The sequence below is a fragment of the Canis lupus genome, chromosome 16, assembly GCF_011100685.1.
Source record: "Canis lupus familiaris isolate Mischka breed German Shepherd chromosome 16, alternate assembly UU_Cfam_GSD_1.0, whole genome shotgun sequence".
NCBI classification, from domain to species: Eukaryota; Metazoa; Chordata; class Mammalia; order Carnivora; family Canidae; genus Canis; species Canis lupus.
The window spans coordinates 15510882-15527462 of record NC_049237.1 but is presented as its reverse complement, the minus strand read 5'-3'; the positions used below and the strand labels follow the sequence as shown (position 1 = coordinate 15527462).

Below are 16581 nucleotides of genomic sequence, written 5' to 3'. Positions count from 1 at the left end.
CTCTCACATGCCATTCCTGTGGCCTGATTGTTTCCAGTACGTGGGTCATACTTTCTTGTTTTGATGTATATCTTGTAGTTCTTGTTAAGAACTGGGCAGCTGAGGTAACATAGCATATAGTAGCTCGTCTGCAAACTGATCCCCTTTCTGCTTTTCTAGGCCTTGATTTGCTATCCTTCGCATGTCAATAAGAATACAGAAATTATATTTTAAGAACAAAATAGAAATTCTCCAGTTGAAAAGTATAATAATTGAAATGAAGAATACACCTGTGGGGCTCAATAATAGATTCAAGCTGGGTGAAGAAAGAATCAGTGAATTTGAAGCTATAGTAATTATAAACATATATGAACTTCACAATCAAGCCCTGAAACATACAAAGCAAAAAAATAACAGAAGTCAAGGACAAATAGACAATTTGACAATAAGCTGTAGGCTTCAATACCCCACTTTGAACAGTGTGTACAGCAACTAATCAGAAGGTCAAAAGAGAAAGAGATGTGACCAACACCATAAACCAATTGGGCCTACCATTGGAACAGTCTACTCAACAAAGTAGAATACATATTTTTTTCAAGGGCACAAAGAATGTTCTCCTAACTATGATCAATAGGCCATAAAATGAGCCTCAATAAATTTAAGAGGCTTAAAATCAGTATGATGTGGGTAAGCTCCTTTACATCAGTCCTGGCAATATTTTTTTGGATTTGACCCCAAAAACAAAGGCAATGAAAGATAAAATAAATAAATGCAATGACATCAAACTAAAAGCTTCTGCACAGTGAAGGAAACCATCAACAACATGAAAAGGCAACCCAATGAATGGGAGAAAATGTTTGCAAATCACATATGCGATAAAGGGTTAATATCCAAAGTATATGAAGAACTCATATCATTCAAACATTAAAAAAAAAAAAAGCAATTCAAGAAGCACTTGGGTGGCTCAGTTGGTTAAGTATCTACCTTCAGCTCAGGTCATGATCTCAAGGTCCTGGGATGGAGCCAGAAACAGGTTCTCTGCTCAGTGGGGAGTCTGCTTCTCCTTACCCCTCTGCCTTTCCCCCTCATGCTCACTCTCTCTCTCATATAAATAAATAAAATCTTAAAACAACAGCAACAACAACAAGCAATTCAATTTTTAAAAGGGCAGAGGAACTAAATAGACATTTTTTTCCAAAGAAGACATACAAATGGCTGATAGGTAACATGAAAAGTGTTCCGTGTCATTACCGTCAGGAAAATGCAAATCAAAACAACAATGAGATGTCCCCTCATACCTGTCAGAATGGCTGTCATCAAGAATAGAAGAGACAGCAAGTGTTGGCAAGGATGTGGAGAAAGGGGGACCCTTGTGCACTGCTGGCGGGAATGTAAATTGGTGCAGCCACTGTGGAAAGCAGTATGGAGGGCCCTCCAAAAATTACAGATAGAATTACCATGTAATCCTGTAATCCCTTCTGGGTATTTACCTAAGGGAAATGAAAGCAGCATCTTGAAGAGATATCTGCACTCCCATGTCCGCTGCAGCATGATTCACAAGGGCCAAGACATGGAAACCACCAAAGTGTCCATCTGTAGATAAATGGATAAAATATATATATGTATATTGATAGGTAGATAGATAGATAGATACAGATATATAGATATAAATGTTATATTCAGCCACAAGAAAGAAGAATCTTGTCATTTGCAACATGGGTGGAACTTGAAGGCATTGTCCTAAATGAAATAAGCCAGACACAAAACAACAGATACGTACAATATCACTTCTACGAGGAATTTTAAAAAGCCAAACTCATAGAAATGGAGAGTATAGTAGTAGTTACCAGGGGCTGAAGGACAGGGGAATGGGGAAGATATTGGTCAAAGAGTACAAAGTTCCAGTTATAAAATGAGTAAGTTCTGGGGGTCTAATGTGCAGCACAGTGGTGAGAGTTAATAGCACTCTATCTATAAGAAGTTGCTAAGAGAGTAGATGATCTTAAATGTTGTCACTCAAGGGCAGCCCGGGTGGCTCAGCGGTTTAGCGCCGCCTTCAGCCCAGGGCCTGATCCTGGAGACCCGGGATCGAGTCCCACATCCAGCTCCCTGCATGGAGCCTGCTTCTCCCTCTGCCTGTGTCTCTGCCTCTCTTTCTGTGTCTCTCATGAATAAATAAATAAAACCTTTAAAAAAATGTTGTCACTCAAAAAAAAAAAAAAAAAGCAATGGTAATTCTGTGTTGTGATGCAGGTGTTAACTAATAATCCTATGGCCTTAATCATTTTGCAACATGTAAGTGCATCAAATCAACACTGTGTCCTCTAAACTTACACAGTGTTACAATTCAATTATATCTCATTAAAGCTGGGGAGAGGGACAAGATGGAGGGTAGTGGGGTAGGTATCATCACTAGAGAGAATGAGCTGGCGAGAATGGGTAAAAAGATCCCAGCCATTTAGCTTTGGTTGAAGTTAACTCCAGAAAGTTTAAGTGAGTTAGGCAAGATCTGAGCTGATTAATGACCTACCCAGTTCCAGGGTCCGTATCACCATATCCTGTTGTAGCCTTCTCTCCACATAACGGCTGGCTATTTTACTCACCTCCCCCATGACCCTCCTGAGAGAGGAAACCGAAATTCAGGTCTGAGGCTAGTTTAAGCCTTGTATGAAAAATTTACATTCCCTTCCTGCTGTCTGATCTTTAATAACTGGAAAAGTCCTCCTTCTCTTTAAGAAAGATGAGACTGGCATCTGGGCAGCTCAGGGGTTAAGCATCCACCTTTAGCTCAGGGCGTAATCCCAGGGTCCTGGGATTGAGTCCCGCCTCAGGCTCCCAACAGGGAGCCTGCTTCTCCCTCTGCCTATGTCTCTGCCTCTCTGTGTCTCTCATGAATAAACAAATAAAATCTTAAAAAAAAAAAAAGAATGATGAGACTCGCAGAGAAGACCACACCAGTGACCCTGTCCACACTGATCTCCAGTCAAGCCTCCTCCCTGAATCCTGCCCTGGGGAGGGAGACTCTCAGGAGGCCATTTCATAGGAAAACACCCCCAAGAATAAAAGGCAACTGGAGATACGATTCGTGGGTAGAGGCTGGAACTGAACACAGGCCTCAGAAATCTAAACTGCTCTTCTCTTGAGGTTACAGCCTGTGCTGGGGACAAGATGGGGTGTCATGGGGACCAGTGGGAAACATCACCATCATCTAAAGCAGGGGGTGAGGTTTGCATGGGAAAGGATGTAGAGGTGCCACTGGCTGCCCCATGTTCCTGTCCCTTTAAGTCGGCACCCCTGGGCCCTCCCTCTGGGGCTCTGAGCTCTGAGAGGCCCTGACTTCCTCCCTGCGCTGGGAGGAGCAGCATTCTGTGCTCAAGACCAACTGAAGGGAAAACACTAGGTCAGGGGCCTCTCCAGCCAACGTCAAAGCCTGTCACCATCGCTGCTGGAAAGGTGAGCCCATACGGGGAAGGGGGTCGCCCAGGTGTGGGAGCTGTGAAGACTTCAGGACCTGTGTGTAGCTCACTGAGTGAGTACCCGCACCCTACCCGCACCCTACTTCCTCTGAGGAGGGGGCGTGGGATCTAGAAAGGACACCTTCACACTTCCAGGCTTTTGAGGATGCTTTGAGTTTCAAAGAAAGTAAGTTCAGGGCACCTGCATGGCTCAGTCAGTGAAGCATATGTCTTGGGCTCAGGTCATGATCCTCGGGGCTGAGATGGAGTCCCGTATCGGGCTCCCTGCTCCACCTGTGGAGAGTCTCCCTCTGCCTCTGCCTCCCTCTCTCTCTGTCTCTCATGAATAAGTAAATAAAATTTAAAAAGAAAAAAAAGTAAGTTCAGAAGTGGTAAGTATCTCCTCCAGCTGTGGAGTGCACACCTTCATATTTGGGACTCAATCCTTTCTCCTTCCCTAATCCCCTACTAGTAATAAAGGTATTTGCTAGAAGGAACTGCAGGAACACGGCACCCCAGAGAAGCCTGCAAAAACTCCCTGAGTGCATATGCAGCAAATGCCAAAGGTATTACTGCGGCCTGTCTGATCTCAGAAGGCATTACAAAGTGAAAGTTATGTATGTGAGCTGGATCCTCCTCAAACACTCCCCCTCCTCAGCCCTGTGCAGACAGGGACTTCCAGGAGCCAGCGACCATGATGAACAAGGTCTTCAAATCCTTGCCCTACATGTGCCTTTACACATCCCTTTCCCCGGGGCCCGAGCCACCCAGGGCTCTGGGGGCTGCGGGCCCTCTTCACACTCGGCTGTAAATGATGGGGCTGGACAGGAGGAATGGCTCAGAAACTCAGAGTATGGACCAAATGCATTACAATGCATTACAACCACTCACTCCAATCCCAAGGGCTGGGGCGAGACATCCTTATTTTATTTTTAAAGTACAGATCTGTTAATTGAAATGTCAAAGAATTATATATTTTAAAGATTCCCTAGATACTTCCAAAAGATAGCAGGTTCAGAAGCACTGGACTAAATAATCTCCAATGCCATTTAAGATTACAGGAGTCTCCATGTTTTACATTCTTCTATGACTACGACCTTTGTAACCCCAGATTACAGCTCTCAAAAACTCTGGAAGAGCTTTCCAAATCCCCATCCAAACCTTGTAAGGGGTTCCAAAGAGCCTAGGAGTTCAGTGAATTGCCTACAGCACACTTTCTCATTTCCAGCATTGACAAGGACTTCATGCTGTAGCTACTTTCTTGTTCTGTGCACTGAATCTTCTGGCTGTTTCTTCACTTCTGCTCAGGGGTCAGTTATAGGACTTTGCTGATTTGGATGCATAAGATAACTAATCACCTAAGGCCTGTAGAGTGAACTTTACTGAGGACTTTGGGGACGTGGCAAGGGTGTTACTGCAGAAACACAAAAAGCTTTGGACTGAGTATCAGGCAATCCAGGGGCACAGGCTGTGTGCTTGTGTCCAGGCACTCCGGTGCTCAGGCAAACTTGTTCACTGAGTGTTTAACTGCATTAAACCAGGTCGGAATTGGGTAAAATCACTTACTCTGAGAGGCCTCAGATTCGGGGCAAGGACAGTAGGAGCCAGAGGGCAGTGGCCCATGTCTCCAGCACACAGATCATATTCAGACAAATTGCACAAGCAAAGTGTTTGGTTTTCTGAGAGCTGATCATAGGCTCTTCAGATCAGATATATTCTCTTTCTAATTTCCAAAAACAAAAGGCAAATTCTCTTCTTGCTTTTTCCCCAGGCCAACCACCCTCAGGCGGTTCCCCAAGTCACTGAGCAAATTCCTGATTCCCAGGGTTTTCCAAAGTCTCCCCTGGCTGTGGAACCTCCTGGGAAAACTTAGTACCCACAGCTTAGGTCACTGACACAGAACTACCTGGGAAAACTAGCATCTAAAGCTCCCTCGCTGACACAGAGGATGCGCTGTAATCTGCCCTCTGCTTTCTGTATTTGGGGTCCCTGGAAAGACAAGACAAGCCCCCAAAAGTTCTCACGGTATCCTTCCAACGCTAGCCAGGTCCTTCCAATGTTTTTCGCTAAATTCTGATGTTCAGGGGAAGGTAGGAACCGTGCCTTTTTCACTGTGGTGTCACCAGCTCTTTGGACCTTGCCTGACCCATTGTAAGTAGGGGTGACAGATGAATGAATGAGCGAGTGAACCAACCAATTGTGTTTGGAACTCTTTCAGGCAAGCATGGGAGGACGGAAGATGGCAAGAGATGAAGAAAATGCCTATGGTAAGAACCTACATCCTGGGGTGTACTTGCCCCCAGGTGCCGCCTCTGGGGAAGCCGGTGATGGGATAACTCAGAACTGGGCAGAACCAAATCCTGAGGTGTCTCCAGGCTGGGGTGAAGCAGCAAGAGCCCCGGATTTGCCTTTTCGCTGCATCTCTGCCCCTGCCCCACTGTGAGATAGTAAGTTCTCTGACTAGTCTGTGCCTCCAATCCCAAAGGGTAAAATGAGGATAAGACATCTACCGTGACACCACCCCCCCCAGAAGAGGATGTGGAGGGTACAACACCATGTAGTAGGTGGAACACGATTCCACACAGGTAGAATGTGCCAGAGAACAAGGATGGGGGCGTCACAGGTATCTTCTTGGCAGCAGGTTTAAGAGCCAGGGAGGAACGGAGGGGGTGGGTGGGAAGAAGGGGAGAGACCCTGGGAGAAACAATTCTGTCGCCACTCCCATTTGTGCAGAAGGGTCTAACACTCAGATTAAGCAACCTGCCCAGGGTCACGCTGCTGGCACGCGCTGGGGGCTGGCATCCCAGCCCGGGTGCCCGGGCTCCAGGCAGCACTTCACCTGGACGCCTCCCGCGTCCTCCGCCTCTCCTGGCCCGGACCGGGCGCCTGGGAGCAGTGGCCCAGAGGCCTCGGGAGTTGTCAAGTGCGCCACAGCCCTGCACGGTGCGCACCACCCAAGACGCCCTGGGCTGCAGTCTCGGGCCTGCCATCGTCCAGGGGTCCACCTCCCCGCCCCCGCCACCGATGCGCACCGGCCGGGGGGGCTGATCCAGGTGCAGGTGCACAAGCTGCAGCCAAAGAAGGAAGAGAGACGCTAAAGACGCCCCAGGTCTGACCAGAGCGAGGGCCTGGGAACAGCCCGGGTGCAGAAGCAGAAGCCCAAGGCGCCGGTGCTCTCCTGGGTTCCCCGGGGCACCGCGGCCCACGCCTCCTCTGCCGTCCCCACAGGTCGCGAGGACGGGGACGACGCGCCCCCCGCACGCGAGCCCCGGCTCGGGCTAATCCTGGTCGGCAGGACCGGCGCGGGCAAGAGCGCCACGGGCAACAGCATCCTGGGCCACAGGAGCTTCCCGTCCAGGCTCGCCGCCGCCCCGGTGACCAGGACGTGCGCCCTGGGGAGCCGCCGCTGGGCCGGCTGGCGCGTGGAGGTCACCGACACCCCGGACCTCTTCAGCGCCGAGGGCCGCCGCGCCGACCGGGGCTGCGCCGAGCGGGGCCGCTGCTACCTGCTGTCGGCGCCCGGGCCGCACGCGCTGCTGCTGGTCACCCAGCTGGGCCGCTTCACCGCCCAGGACGAGCAGGCGGTGCGCGGCGTCCGCGAGCTGTTCGGGCCCGGCGTGCTGGCGCGGGCCGTCGTGGTCTTCACCCGCCGCGAGGACCTGGCGGGGGCCTCGCCTCACGACTACGTGCGCGCCACCGACAACCGCGCGCTGCGGGCCCTGGTGGCCGAGTGCGGCGGCCGCGTGTGCGCGCTGGACAACCGGGCGGAGGGCGCCGAGCGCGAGGCGCAGGCGGGGGAGCTGCTGGCGCTGGCGGCGCGGCTGGCGCGGGAGCACGCGGACGCGCCCTTCACCAACGACGTGTACCGCCTGGCGGCGGAGCTGCGCGGCGCGGCCCCGGACGGCGGGCTCCGGCGGGTGTGCGAGCGGCTGGCGGCCGGCGGCCCGGGGCGGGGGCGGCGGGGGCGGGGGCGGTGGCGGCGGGTGCTCGTGCTGCTGGGGGGCGCGCTGCTGCTCGGCCTGCTGCTCTGCCGCCTGCGGTCCCCGGCCTTGCAGGAGATCAGTCCGGACTGACCCTGCAGCTCGGACCTCATCTCACCCGATAACCACTTCGCCGCCGGTGGGGTGCCCCTGCACGGCCCCGGGCTCGTCGTGCCCCATCCCTACCGGTACGACCTGTTCAGAGCCCCACCGGGGCCGCTCTCCCGGGAGCGGGAGACCTCCTGGGACGTGACCTTCCCTGAGCTCTCCTTTCACTGACACCCAACCTCCAGCGTTGGCTTTGTCTCTTCTCCGCTGACCTCGGGGGGGCCTTTCCCTGTCATTGGATAGTCTTCGCTCCTTTTTTTTGCCCTGGCGTCCCGTGGACTCCCCGAAAGCCACAGGGCAACAGGCGTCACAGAGCAAAGCCTCACTCCCTATTCGTGTATTTGAGTTGAATCTGAGTTTAATAAATACATATACTAAAGAGTCACTTCCCGTTAAAGGAAATCGATATTTCCATTGGTGGTACATGTCTTTTTTGCCTTATATTCCCATTAAACGACACGACTCCTGTTATTCCTCACCCTGTCTGCAAAAACCACACACCCCAGTGCCCGTGCACACACGCACACATGCAGGCATATGATCCTAAGAATACACTGGAGTAAAACCATCTTTGTACCAGCAAGGCAATGTCTCCCTGGGCATGGCCATTCCTGCCCCCTCAGCAGCCAAAGGCAGATGGGTGTACAGGTCCAGAAGAATAGGCAGAGAGCCCTAATTCCTCAGGGGTTATTAAGAGCCTGCAGAAAGTCAACTCCCAAAGAGGAGTTTGTTCACTGGCTCACACACTCACAGGGTAAGGTTACACTTTTCAACTCAGGGATAGATAAAACATTTGGGGCACCTGGGTGGCTCAGGGATTGAGCATCTGCCTTGGGCTCAGGTCGTGACTTCGGGGTCCTGGGATCAAGTCCTGCATGGGGCTCCCTGCAGGGAGCCTGCTTCTCCCTCTGCCTACGTCTCTGCCTTTCACTCTGTGTCTCTCATGAATAAATTCCTTTTTTTTTTTTTTATAAGAGGTTTGGAATTTTTTCTTTTATTTCCATCTCAGTAAGAGGAGGGCAAACAGTCTTGTAGGCCAACTGGTGAAATGATGTGAGGTGCAGAGTCATCTTCATCTCCGGTGTGTCTCTGGGAGGGTCAGCTCTCTGGTCCAGGTCAAATGAGCCGGGTTAGCCTACATCAAGCCCCCTAACTCCCTATCTCTCCACCCATGTTTGCTTTGTCTGGAACACCTCCACCCTCATGCACAAACTCAAGCTCCTCTCTGATACTGCTGCTTCCAAATCTCTTCCTTCTCATACCCCCTACCCAGTTGCCCTCACAGCCAGGGATTTTCAGATTACTGATGACCTCAGATTACTAATGAGATGCATATACATGAGCACAAATTGCAGAGAGAGGCCCACAGTCCTGCATGGAAGCCATGCAGACACTAACAGGAACTCTGATGCCAAATGCTGAGATTTTAAATTCCCCCGGCTGCAAAGGTCATTTTGGCTTAAGGGGTTGTGTGCAGATCCCAGCAGAATACCTGATAGGGAATCTTGATTTTGGTCTTATTCACTTTTCAATGTATTCTTGCGCTGTACAAATAGAAACAAATGAAACAAAACTCTGGCATTGTCTCTCTGCTGAGAAAGAAGATGGTCACTAGCAGAAATGAATTAAAAAATAAAAATTAAAAAGGAATAGCAAGGTGTCCAGAGTGAACAATGGAATGTTTTAACCCATAACCCCCCAAAAGTCGATTCTTCTCTTTAGGTGGGAAGGTTGGGAGCCCAAGAAGCTCCCAAGGGATTGAAGTGATGGAAATTTGGGAAGGTGCACTCTGGGGATCCCAGAAGGCAGGCATGTCCCACTAAGACTGCAATCTAGGACACACTGGGAAGAAAGTGTGTTTGTGGGCACCATGTTAGAAGCTGTCTAATACAAGGGATATATGTGAGAGGATAGAGGATGGCATGAAAAATATCCAAAACAGATTAAGGAACAAAAACAGCATATCAAAAAAATCCCAGCATATCATGCTAGGACAACTGGACATCCACAGGCAAAATGTGAATTTGGATCCCTGTATCACGTACATATAAATATTTGTATGCAAAGTGGATCAAAGAGCTAAACATAAGAGTTAAAACTGTAAGATACTTTTCTTTTCTAAGATTGATTGATTGATTGATTTGAGAGGGAGAGAAAGGGAGAGAGAGCATAAGCAGCAGGGCAGAGGAGAGGGAGAGAGACTCTTGATCAGACTCTACACTAAACCAAGAGCTGGATGTGGGGCACTATCCCATGATACTGAGATCGGAACCGAAGAGTCAGGCACTTAAGTGACTATACCACCCAGGCGCCCCAAAACTGTAAGACTCTTAAAACACAGGTATAAATCTTTATGACCATGAGTTAGGCAATGGTTTCTAATATATGACACCAGAATCACAAGCAACTAAAGAAAAATAGATAAACTGGGCACGTGGGTGGCTCAGTGGTTGAGCGTCTGTCTTGGGCTCAGGTTGTGATCCCAGAGTCCTGGGATCGAGTCTCACATCAGGCTTCCCACAGGGAGCCTGCTTCTCCCTCTACCTATGTCTCTACCTCTTTGTCTCTCTCTCTCTCTGTCTCTCATGACTACATAAATAAAAATTTTTTTAAAAAGAGAAAAATAGATAAACTGGATTAAAACTTTTGCCCATGATAGAACACTATCAAAACTGAACAGAAAACCCACAGAATGGGATAAAATATATGCAAATTCTGTGTCTGATAAAGATCTAGTATGAGAATAAAGAACTCGGGGATCCCTGGGTGGCTCAGTGGTTTAGCGCCTGCCTTTGGCCCAGGGCGCAATCCTGGAGTCCTGGGATTGAGTCCCGCGTCAGGCTTCTGGCATGGAGCCTGCTTCTCCCTCCTCCTCCACTCCCTCTCTCTCTCTCTCTCTCCCTCTCTCTATGTCTATCATGAATAAATAAATAAATAAATCTTTAAATTAAAAAAATCGTTTAAAAAATGTTTTAAAAAAGAGAATAGGGATCCCTGGGTGGCGCAGCAGTTTGGCGCCTGCCTTTGGCCCAGGGCGCGATCCTGGAGACTCGGGATCGAATCCCACTTCGGGCTCCCGGTGCATGGAGCCTGCTTCTCCCTCTGCCTATGTCTCTACCTCTCTCTCTCTCTCTCTCTCTCTCTGTGACTATCATAAATAAATAAAAATTAAAAAAGAGAATAAAGAACTCTCATAACTCCACAATAAAAAAACAAAAACTCAGTTTTTAAATAGATAAAAAAAATTGATTAGACATTTCTCCAAAGAAAATACACAGAGTCAATAAGCACGTGAAAAAGATGCTCACCATCATTAGTCAGTAAGGAAATGCAAATCAAAACCAAAATGAGATACCTTTTCATATTTGCAAGATGGTTATAATTACAAAATAAAAACAAAAACTCACAAATACTAGTGAGGATGTGGAGAGATCGAACCCTTCTACATTGCTGGTAAGGGTGTCAAATGGTACAACCACTATGGAGCATAGTCTGGCAGTTCCTTAAAAAAAGTACCACATGACTCAGTAATTCTACTCCTAGGTATGTTACTGAGAGAACTAAAAACGTGTTCAAACAAAAACTCATACATGAATGTTCCTAGCAGCAGGATTCATAATAGCCAAAAAAGTAGAAGCAACCCAAAGGTACATCAACTGATGAATGGATATACAAAATATGGTGTATCTACACAATGGAATATTATTTAGCCATAAAAAGGAAGGGAGTACAGATCCAGGCTACAATAGGAATGAAGCTTGAAAGCATTAAACTATGTGAAAGAAGCCAGACACACCAAAAAATCACATAAAAGTATGATTTAATTTGTATGGAGTGTCCAAAAACTGGAGTGGGCCCATGAGAATTTCCTTGAGAGGATGTGAGTTTTAGTTCCTTTATACTCTGTTAACATTTATATTCAACTTCACTTTTTGAAATGTGTGTGTGTGTGTGTGTGTGTGTGTGTTAAAGTAGGCTCCACACCCAGCATGGAAACCAACATGGGGCTTGAGACCCAAGACCTGAGCTGAAATCAAGAGTCAACTGCTCAACAAACTGAGCCACCCAGGTGCCCCTCAATGTCACTTTTTAAGCTTTTCTCCCCTCCTGTGGGTTGAACCATGTTTCCCTTCATAAAGATATGTTCAAGTCCTAACCCCTAGTACCCCTGAGTGTGACCTTACTTAGAAATAAGGTTAGGTTTGCAGGTTTAATTGTTAAGATAAGGCCATTGCAGTGGGCCTCAATCCATATGACTGGTATCCTCATCACAGGGTAGAAATGTGGACACAGATACATATAGAGGGAAGACAGGCATGTAAAGATGGAGGCAGAGATGAGACTATGCTGCCAAGAAATCCCTGGGGCCATCGGGACCTGGAAGGATCCTCCCCTTCAGGCTTCACTGGGAGTATGGCCCTGCCAATACTTTTATTTTGGATTTCTGGCCTCTAGAACTGTGAGAAAATCAATTTCTGTCCTTATAAGCCACCCAGTTTGTGGTACTTTGTATTAGAAGCCCTAGGAAATAATATAGTTAACCTTTGAACAATCTGGGGTGGGGTATTTTTTAGGCACTGACACCCCACCCCTACCAATTGAATATCTGAGCATAACTTTTTTCAAGATATAATGATTTTAAATTTTTTATTTAAATTCAATATCTGAGTATAACTTTTGACTCCCCCAAAACTTTACTAATAACTTAAATGGTCAACTAACACATATTTTATATGTTATTGTATATTGTATATCTTACAATAGAGAAAGGAAAATGTTATTAAGAAAATCAGGGCACAGGACGCCTGGGTGGCTCAGCAGTTGAGCGTCTGCCTTCAGCTTGGGGCCTGATCCCAGAGTCCCAGGATCGAGTCCCACATGGGTCTCCTTGCCTGGAGCCTGCTTCTCCTCCCTCTGCCTGTGTCTCTGCCTCTCTTTCTGTGTCTCTCATGAATAAATAAATAAAATATTTTTTAAAAAAGAAAGAAAATCAGGGAAACTTGGGTGGCTCCGTGGTTTAGCACCACCTTCAATCCAGGGCGTGATCCTGGAGACCCGGGATCAAGTCCCAGGTCGGATTCCCTACATGGAGTCTGCTTCTCCCTCTGCTTGTGTCTCTGCTTCTCTCTCTCTCTCTCTGTGTGTCTCTCATGAATAAATAAAAAATCTTTTTTAAAAAAATAAAATCATAAGGAAGAAAAAATATTTACAGTGCTATACAGTATTTTTTTGAAGGATTTTATTTTTAAGTAATCTCTACACCCAACAGGGACTTGAACCCACGACCCTGAGATCGAAAGCCACATGTTCCACTGACTGAGCCACCAACTGTCCCACATAGTACTGCGCAGGATGTACTGAAAAAATATTCATGTAGAAGTTGACCCACACTATTCACACCTATGCTGTTCAAAGGCCTACTGAACATCCACCATGTTGTGATTCCCTCTAGTTAACCCTAGTCAACATACAATAATTACATGTCTGTGCCATTCGAGGAGATGAAATGGCAGGTCACACATAGATGTGAGTAGACAGGGCAGTAAGGGAGTACAGACTGCCCCCACATCACCCTCCTCTGAGGATGGCCCAGTAATGACCTCAGGAAGACATCAGTCCCAAAGGAGCAGCTGTTGATAAAAACCAAAGCAAGCTGAGGCCCACTGTGAAGCTGGGTGACATTCATGCAGTAGCTGATACATAAGGACAAATTGAAAGCCCCTGAAAACAGATACACGTCCTGACCCTAAATACGTAGTGGGATGGGTGCCTGGATCCTGCTGTTCTGTAGACAGGGGATATAGAAATGGCAGACCTTGGAGGGGTACATTTGCTCAACCTCCTTGGCAGTACAGAGTCATCCCCAGAGTTTTCTTCAGGAACTATGGACGTTGGAAGGAAGTGGCTAAACATTTTTGAAGTGTTGAAAGGAAAGGACTGTCAACCCAGAACTCCGTTACCAGAGAAAATATTCTTCAAGAATAAAAGGGGAGGGGATCCCTGGGTGGCTCAGTGGTTTGGTGCCTGCCTTTGGCCCAGGGTGTGATCCTGGAGTCCTGGGATCAAGTCCCATGTCGGGCTCCCGGCATGGAGCCTGCTTCTCCCTCCTCCTGTGTCTCTGCCTCTCTCTCTCTCTCTCTCTCTCTCTCTCTCTGTCTTAAATAAATAAACAAACAAACAAATAAAACTTAAAAAAAAGAATAAAAGGGGAATCGTGACATTCTCAGGTGAAGGAAAACTAATTAAAGGAATTTTTCACCAGGAGACCTTCTCTAAAAGACTAAGGAAGATTTGAAACAGAAAGGAAACAATAAAAGAAGGAACCTTGGAACACCAGGAAGAAAGAAAGTAGCAAAAAATGTGGGTTAACAGACTCTCCTTCTCCTTGAGTTCAAATTACTTTTGATGATTGAAGAATATATTATAATACTGTCTGGTGTGTTTCCAAACTGATGTAGAAGGAATAAATTTAATACAATTACATTGTAGACAGAGGAAGTTAAGTGTTGTAAAAGAAGGTTAAGTTCATATACTTCACTATATACTTCATTATAATACCTAGAACAACTACTGAACCACTAAATAGTTATTTAGAAAGGGATACTTTAAAAACACTATTTTGGCTCCCTTTCTGAATAACTATATTAGTGGTTGTCCTAGGTAGTATAGTACAAAAGTAGACACATAGATCAACAAAACAGAACAGAAAATCTGGAAATGAACCCACAACTCTATAGTCAATTAATCTTTGATAAAGCGGAAAAGAATATCCAACAGAAAAAAAAAAAAGTCTCTTCCACAAATGGTGTTGGGACACCTGGACAGACACATGCAAAACAATGAAATTGGACCACTGACACCATACACAAGAAAAAATTCAAAATACATTAAAGACCTAAACGTGAAACAGAAAACCATTAAAATCCTAGAGGAGAACACAGGTAGAAACCTCTTTGACATTGGCCATAGCAACTTCTTACTAGATCTGTCTCCTAAGACAAGGGAAACAAAAGCAAAAATAAAGTATTGGAGACTTCATCAAAATAAAAAGCTTCTGCACAGCAAAGGAAACAATCAACAAAACTAAAAGGTAATCTACAGAATGGGAGAAGATATTTACAAATGATATATCTGATAAAAGGTTAGTATCCAAAATATAAAGACCTTGTGGGGGGCGGGGCAAGATAGTGGAGGAGTCACCTGTGCCCCAAATTACCTAGATAACTTTCAAATCATCCCAAAAACCTATGATTTCAACCTGAGATTTAAAGAGAGAACAGCTGGAACGCTACAGAGCGAAGACTTTGTACTTCTAACAAGTACAACTCATTTTTAGCCACTCTGCACTGAGCAAAATGACTAGAAAGAAGAACTCACACAAAAGAAAGAATCAAAAACAGTCCTCTCTGCCCAGAGTTACAGAATTTGAATTACAATTCGATGTCAGAAAGCCAATTCAGAAGCACAATTATAAAGCTACTGGTGGGGATCCCTGGGTGGCTCAGCTGTTTGGCGCCTGTCTTTGGCCCAGGGGGCGATCCTGGAGTCCCGGGATCGAGTCCCACGTCGGGCTCCCGACATGGAGCCTGCTTCTCCCTCCTCCTGTGTCTCTGCCTCTCTCTCTCTCTCAATCTCTCTCTCTCTCTCTCTCTCTCTCTCTATATATATATATATATATATATATATATATATAGAAACAAATAAATATTTTTAAAAATAAAATAAAGCTACTGGTGGCTCTGGAAAAAAGCACAAAGGATTCAAGAGACTTCATGACTGCAGAATTTAGATCTAATCAGGCTGAAATTAAAAATCGATTAAATGAGATGCAATCCAAACTGGGGGTCCTAGCAAGGAGGGTTAATGAAGTAGAAGAAAGAGTGAGTGACATAGATGACAAGTTGATGGCAAGGAAGGAAGCTGAGGAAAAAAGAGAAAAACAAAAGATCATGAGGAAAGGTTAAGGGAAATAAATGACAGCCTCAGAAGGAAAAATCTATGTTTAATTGAGGTTCCCGAGAGCGCTGAGAAGGAACAGTGGACCAGAAAGTGTATTTGAACAAATCATAGCTGAGAACTTCCCTAATTTGGGGAGGGAAATAGGCATTCAGATCCAGGAGATAGAGAAGTCCCCCCCCCCAAATCAATAAAAACCATTCAACACCTCAACATTTAGTAGTGAAACTTGCAAATTTCAAAGATAAAGAGAAAATCCTTAAAGCAGCAAGAGACAGGAGATCCCTAACTTATATGGGGAGAAATATTAGACTAACAGCAGACCTCTCCACAGAGACCTGACAGACCAGAAAGGGCTGGCAGGATATGTTCAGGTCCTAAATGAGAAGAACATGCAGCCAAGAATACTTATCCAGCAAGGCTCTCATTCAGAATAGAAGGAGAGATAAAGAGCTTCCAAGATAAGCAGAAACTGAAAGAATATGTGACCACCAAACCACCTCTGCAAGAAATATTAAGGGGGACTCTGTAAAAGAAAGAGGAAACCCAAAGAAATAATCCACAAAAACAGGGACTGAATAGGTATTATGATGACACTAAATTCATATCTTTCAATAGTAACTCTGAATGTGAATGGGCTTAATGATCCCATCAAAAGACTCAGGATTTCAGACTGGATAAAAAAGCAAGACCCATCTGTTTGCTGTCTACAAGAGACTCATTTTAGACCTCCCGACACCTACAGCCTGAAAATGAAAGATTGGAGGACCATTTACCCATTCAAATGGTCCTCAAAAGAAAGCAGGGGTAGCCATCCTTATATCAGATAAATTAAAGTTTATCCCAAAGACTGTAGTAAGAGATGAAGAGGGACACTATATCATACTTAAAGTATCTATCCAACAAGAGAACCTAACAATCATGATAATGTGGGAGCTACCAAGAATATCAATCAATTAATAACCAAAGTAAAAACATACTTAGATAATAATACACTAATACTGGAGACTTCAACACAGCACTTTCTGCAATTTATAGATATTCTAAGCACAATATCTCCAAAGAAACAAGAGCTTTAAATGATTCACTGGACCAGGTGTATA

The 16581-nt window shown here is 46.1% G+C and overlaps 1 protein-coding gene across 2 annotated transcripts; it reads left to right on the top strand.

The window, feature by feature from the left end:
* The first annotated feature begins 2955 nt into the window (after positions 1–2955).
* GIMAP1 (GTPase, IMAP family member 1) lies at positions 2956–9168 on the top strand. 2 transcript variants are annotated; one of them, XM_038559698.1, is made up of 3 exons: positions 2956–3432; positions 5653–5701; positions 6663–9168. In XM_038559698.1, exons 2-3 carry the CDS (start codon positions 5659–5661, stop codon positions 7505–7507), a joined length of 888 nt encoding a protein of 295 aa, XP_038415626.1. In that variant the 5' UTR covers positions 2956–3432; positions 5653–5658; the 3' UTR covers positions 7508–9168. The 2 variants fall into 2 exon arrangements, with proteins under 2 accessions (XP_038415626.1, XP_038415627.1); XM_038559699.1 differs by having other exon boundaries at positions 2956–3508.
* The last annotated feature ends 7413 nt before the right edge of the window (positions 9169–16581 follow it).

Bases quoted from the DNA above. Each gene is read 5' to 3' on its own strand.
- GIMAP1 (XM_038559698.1), top strand. From the start codon at position 5,659: ATGGGAGGACGGAAGATGGCAAGAGATGAAGAAAATGCCTATG. The intron at 5,702-6,662 runs GTAAGAACCTAC...CCGTCCCCACAG, and splicing joins AGATGAAGAAAATGCCTATG to GTCGCGAGGACGGGGACGAC.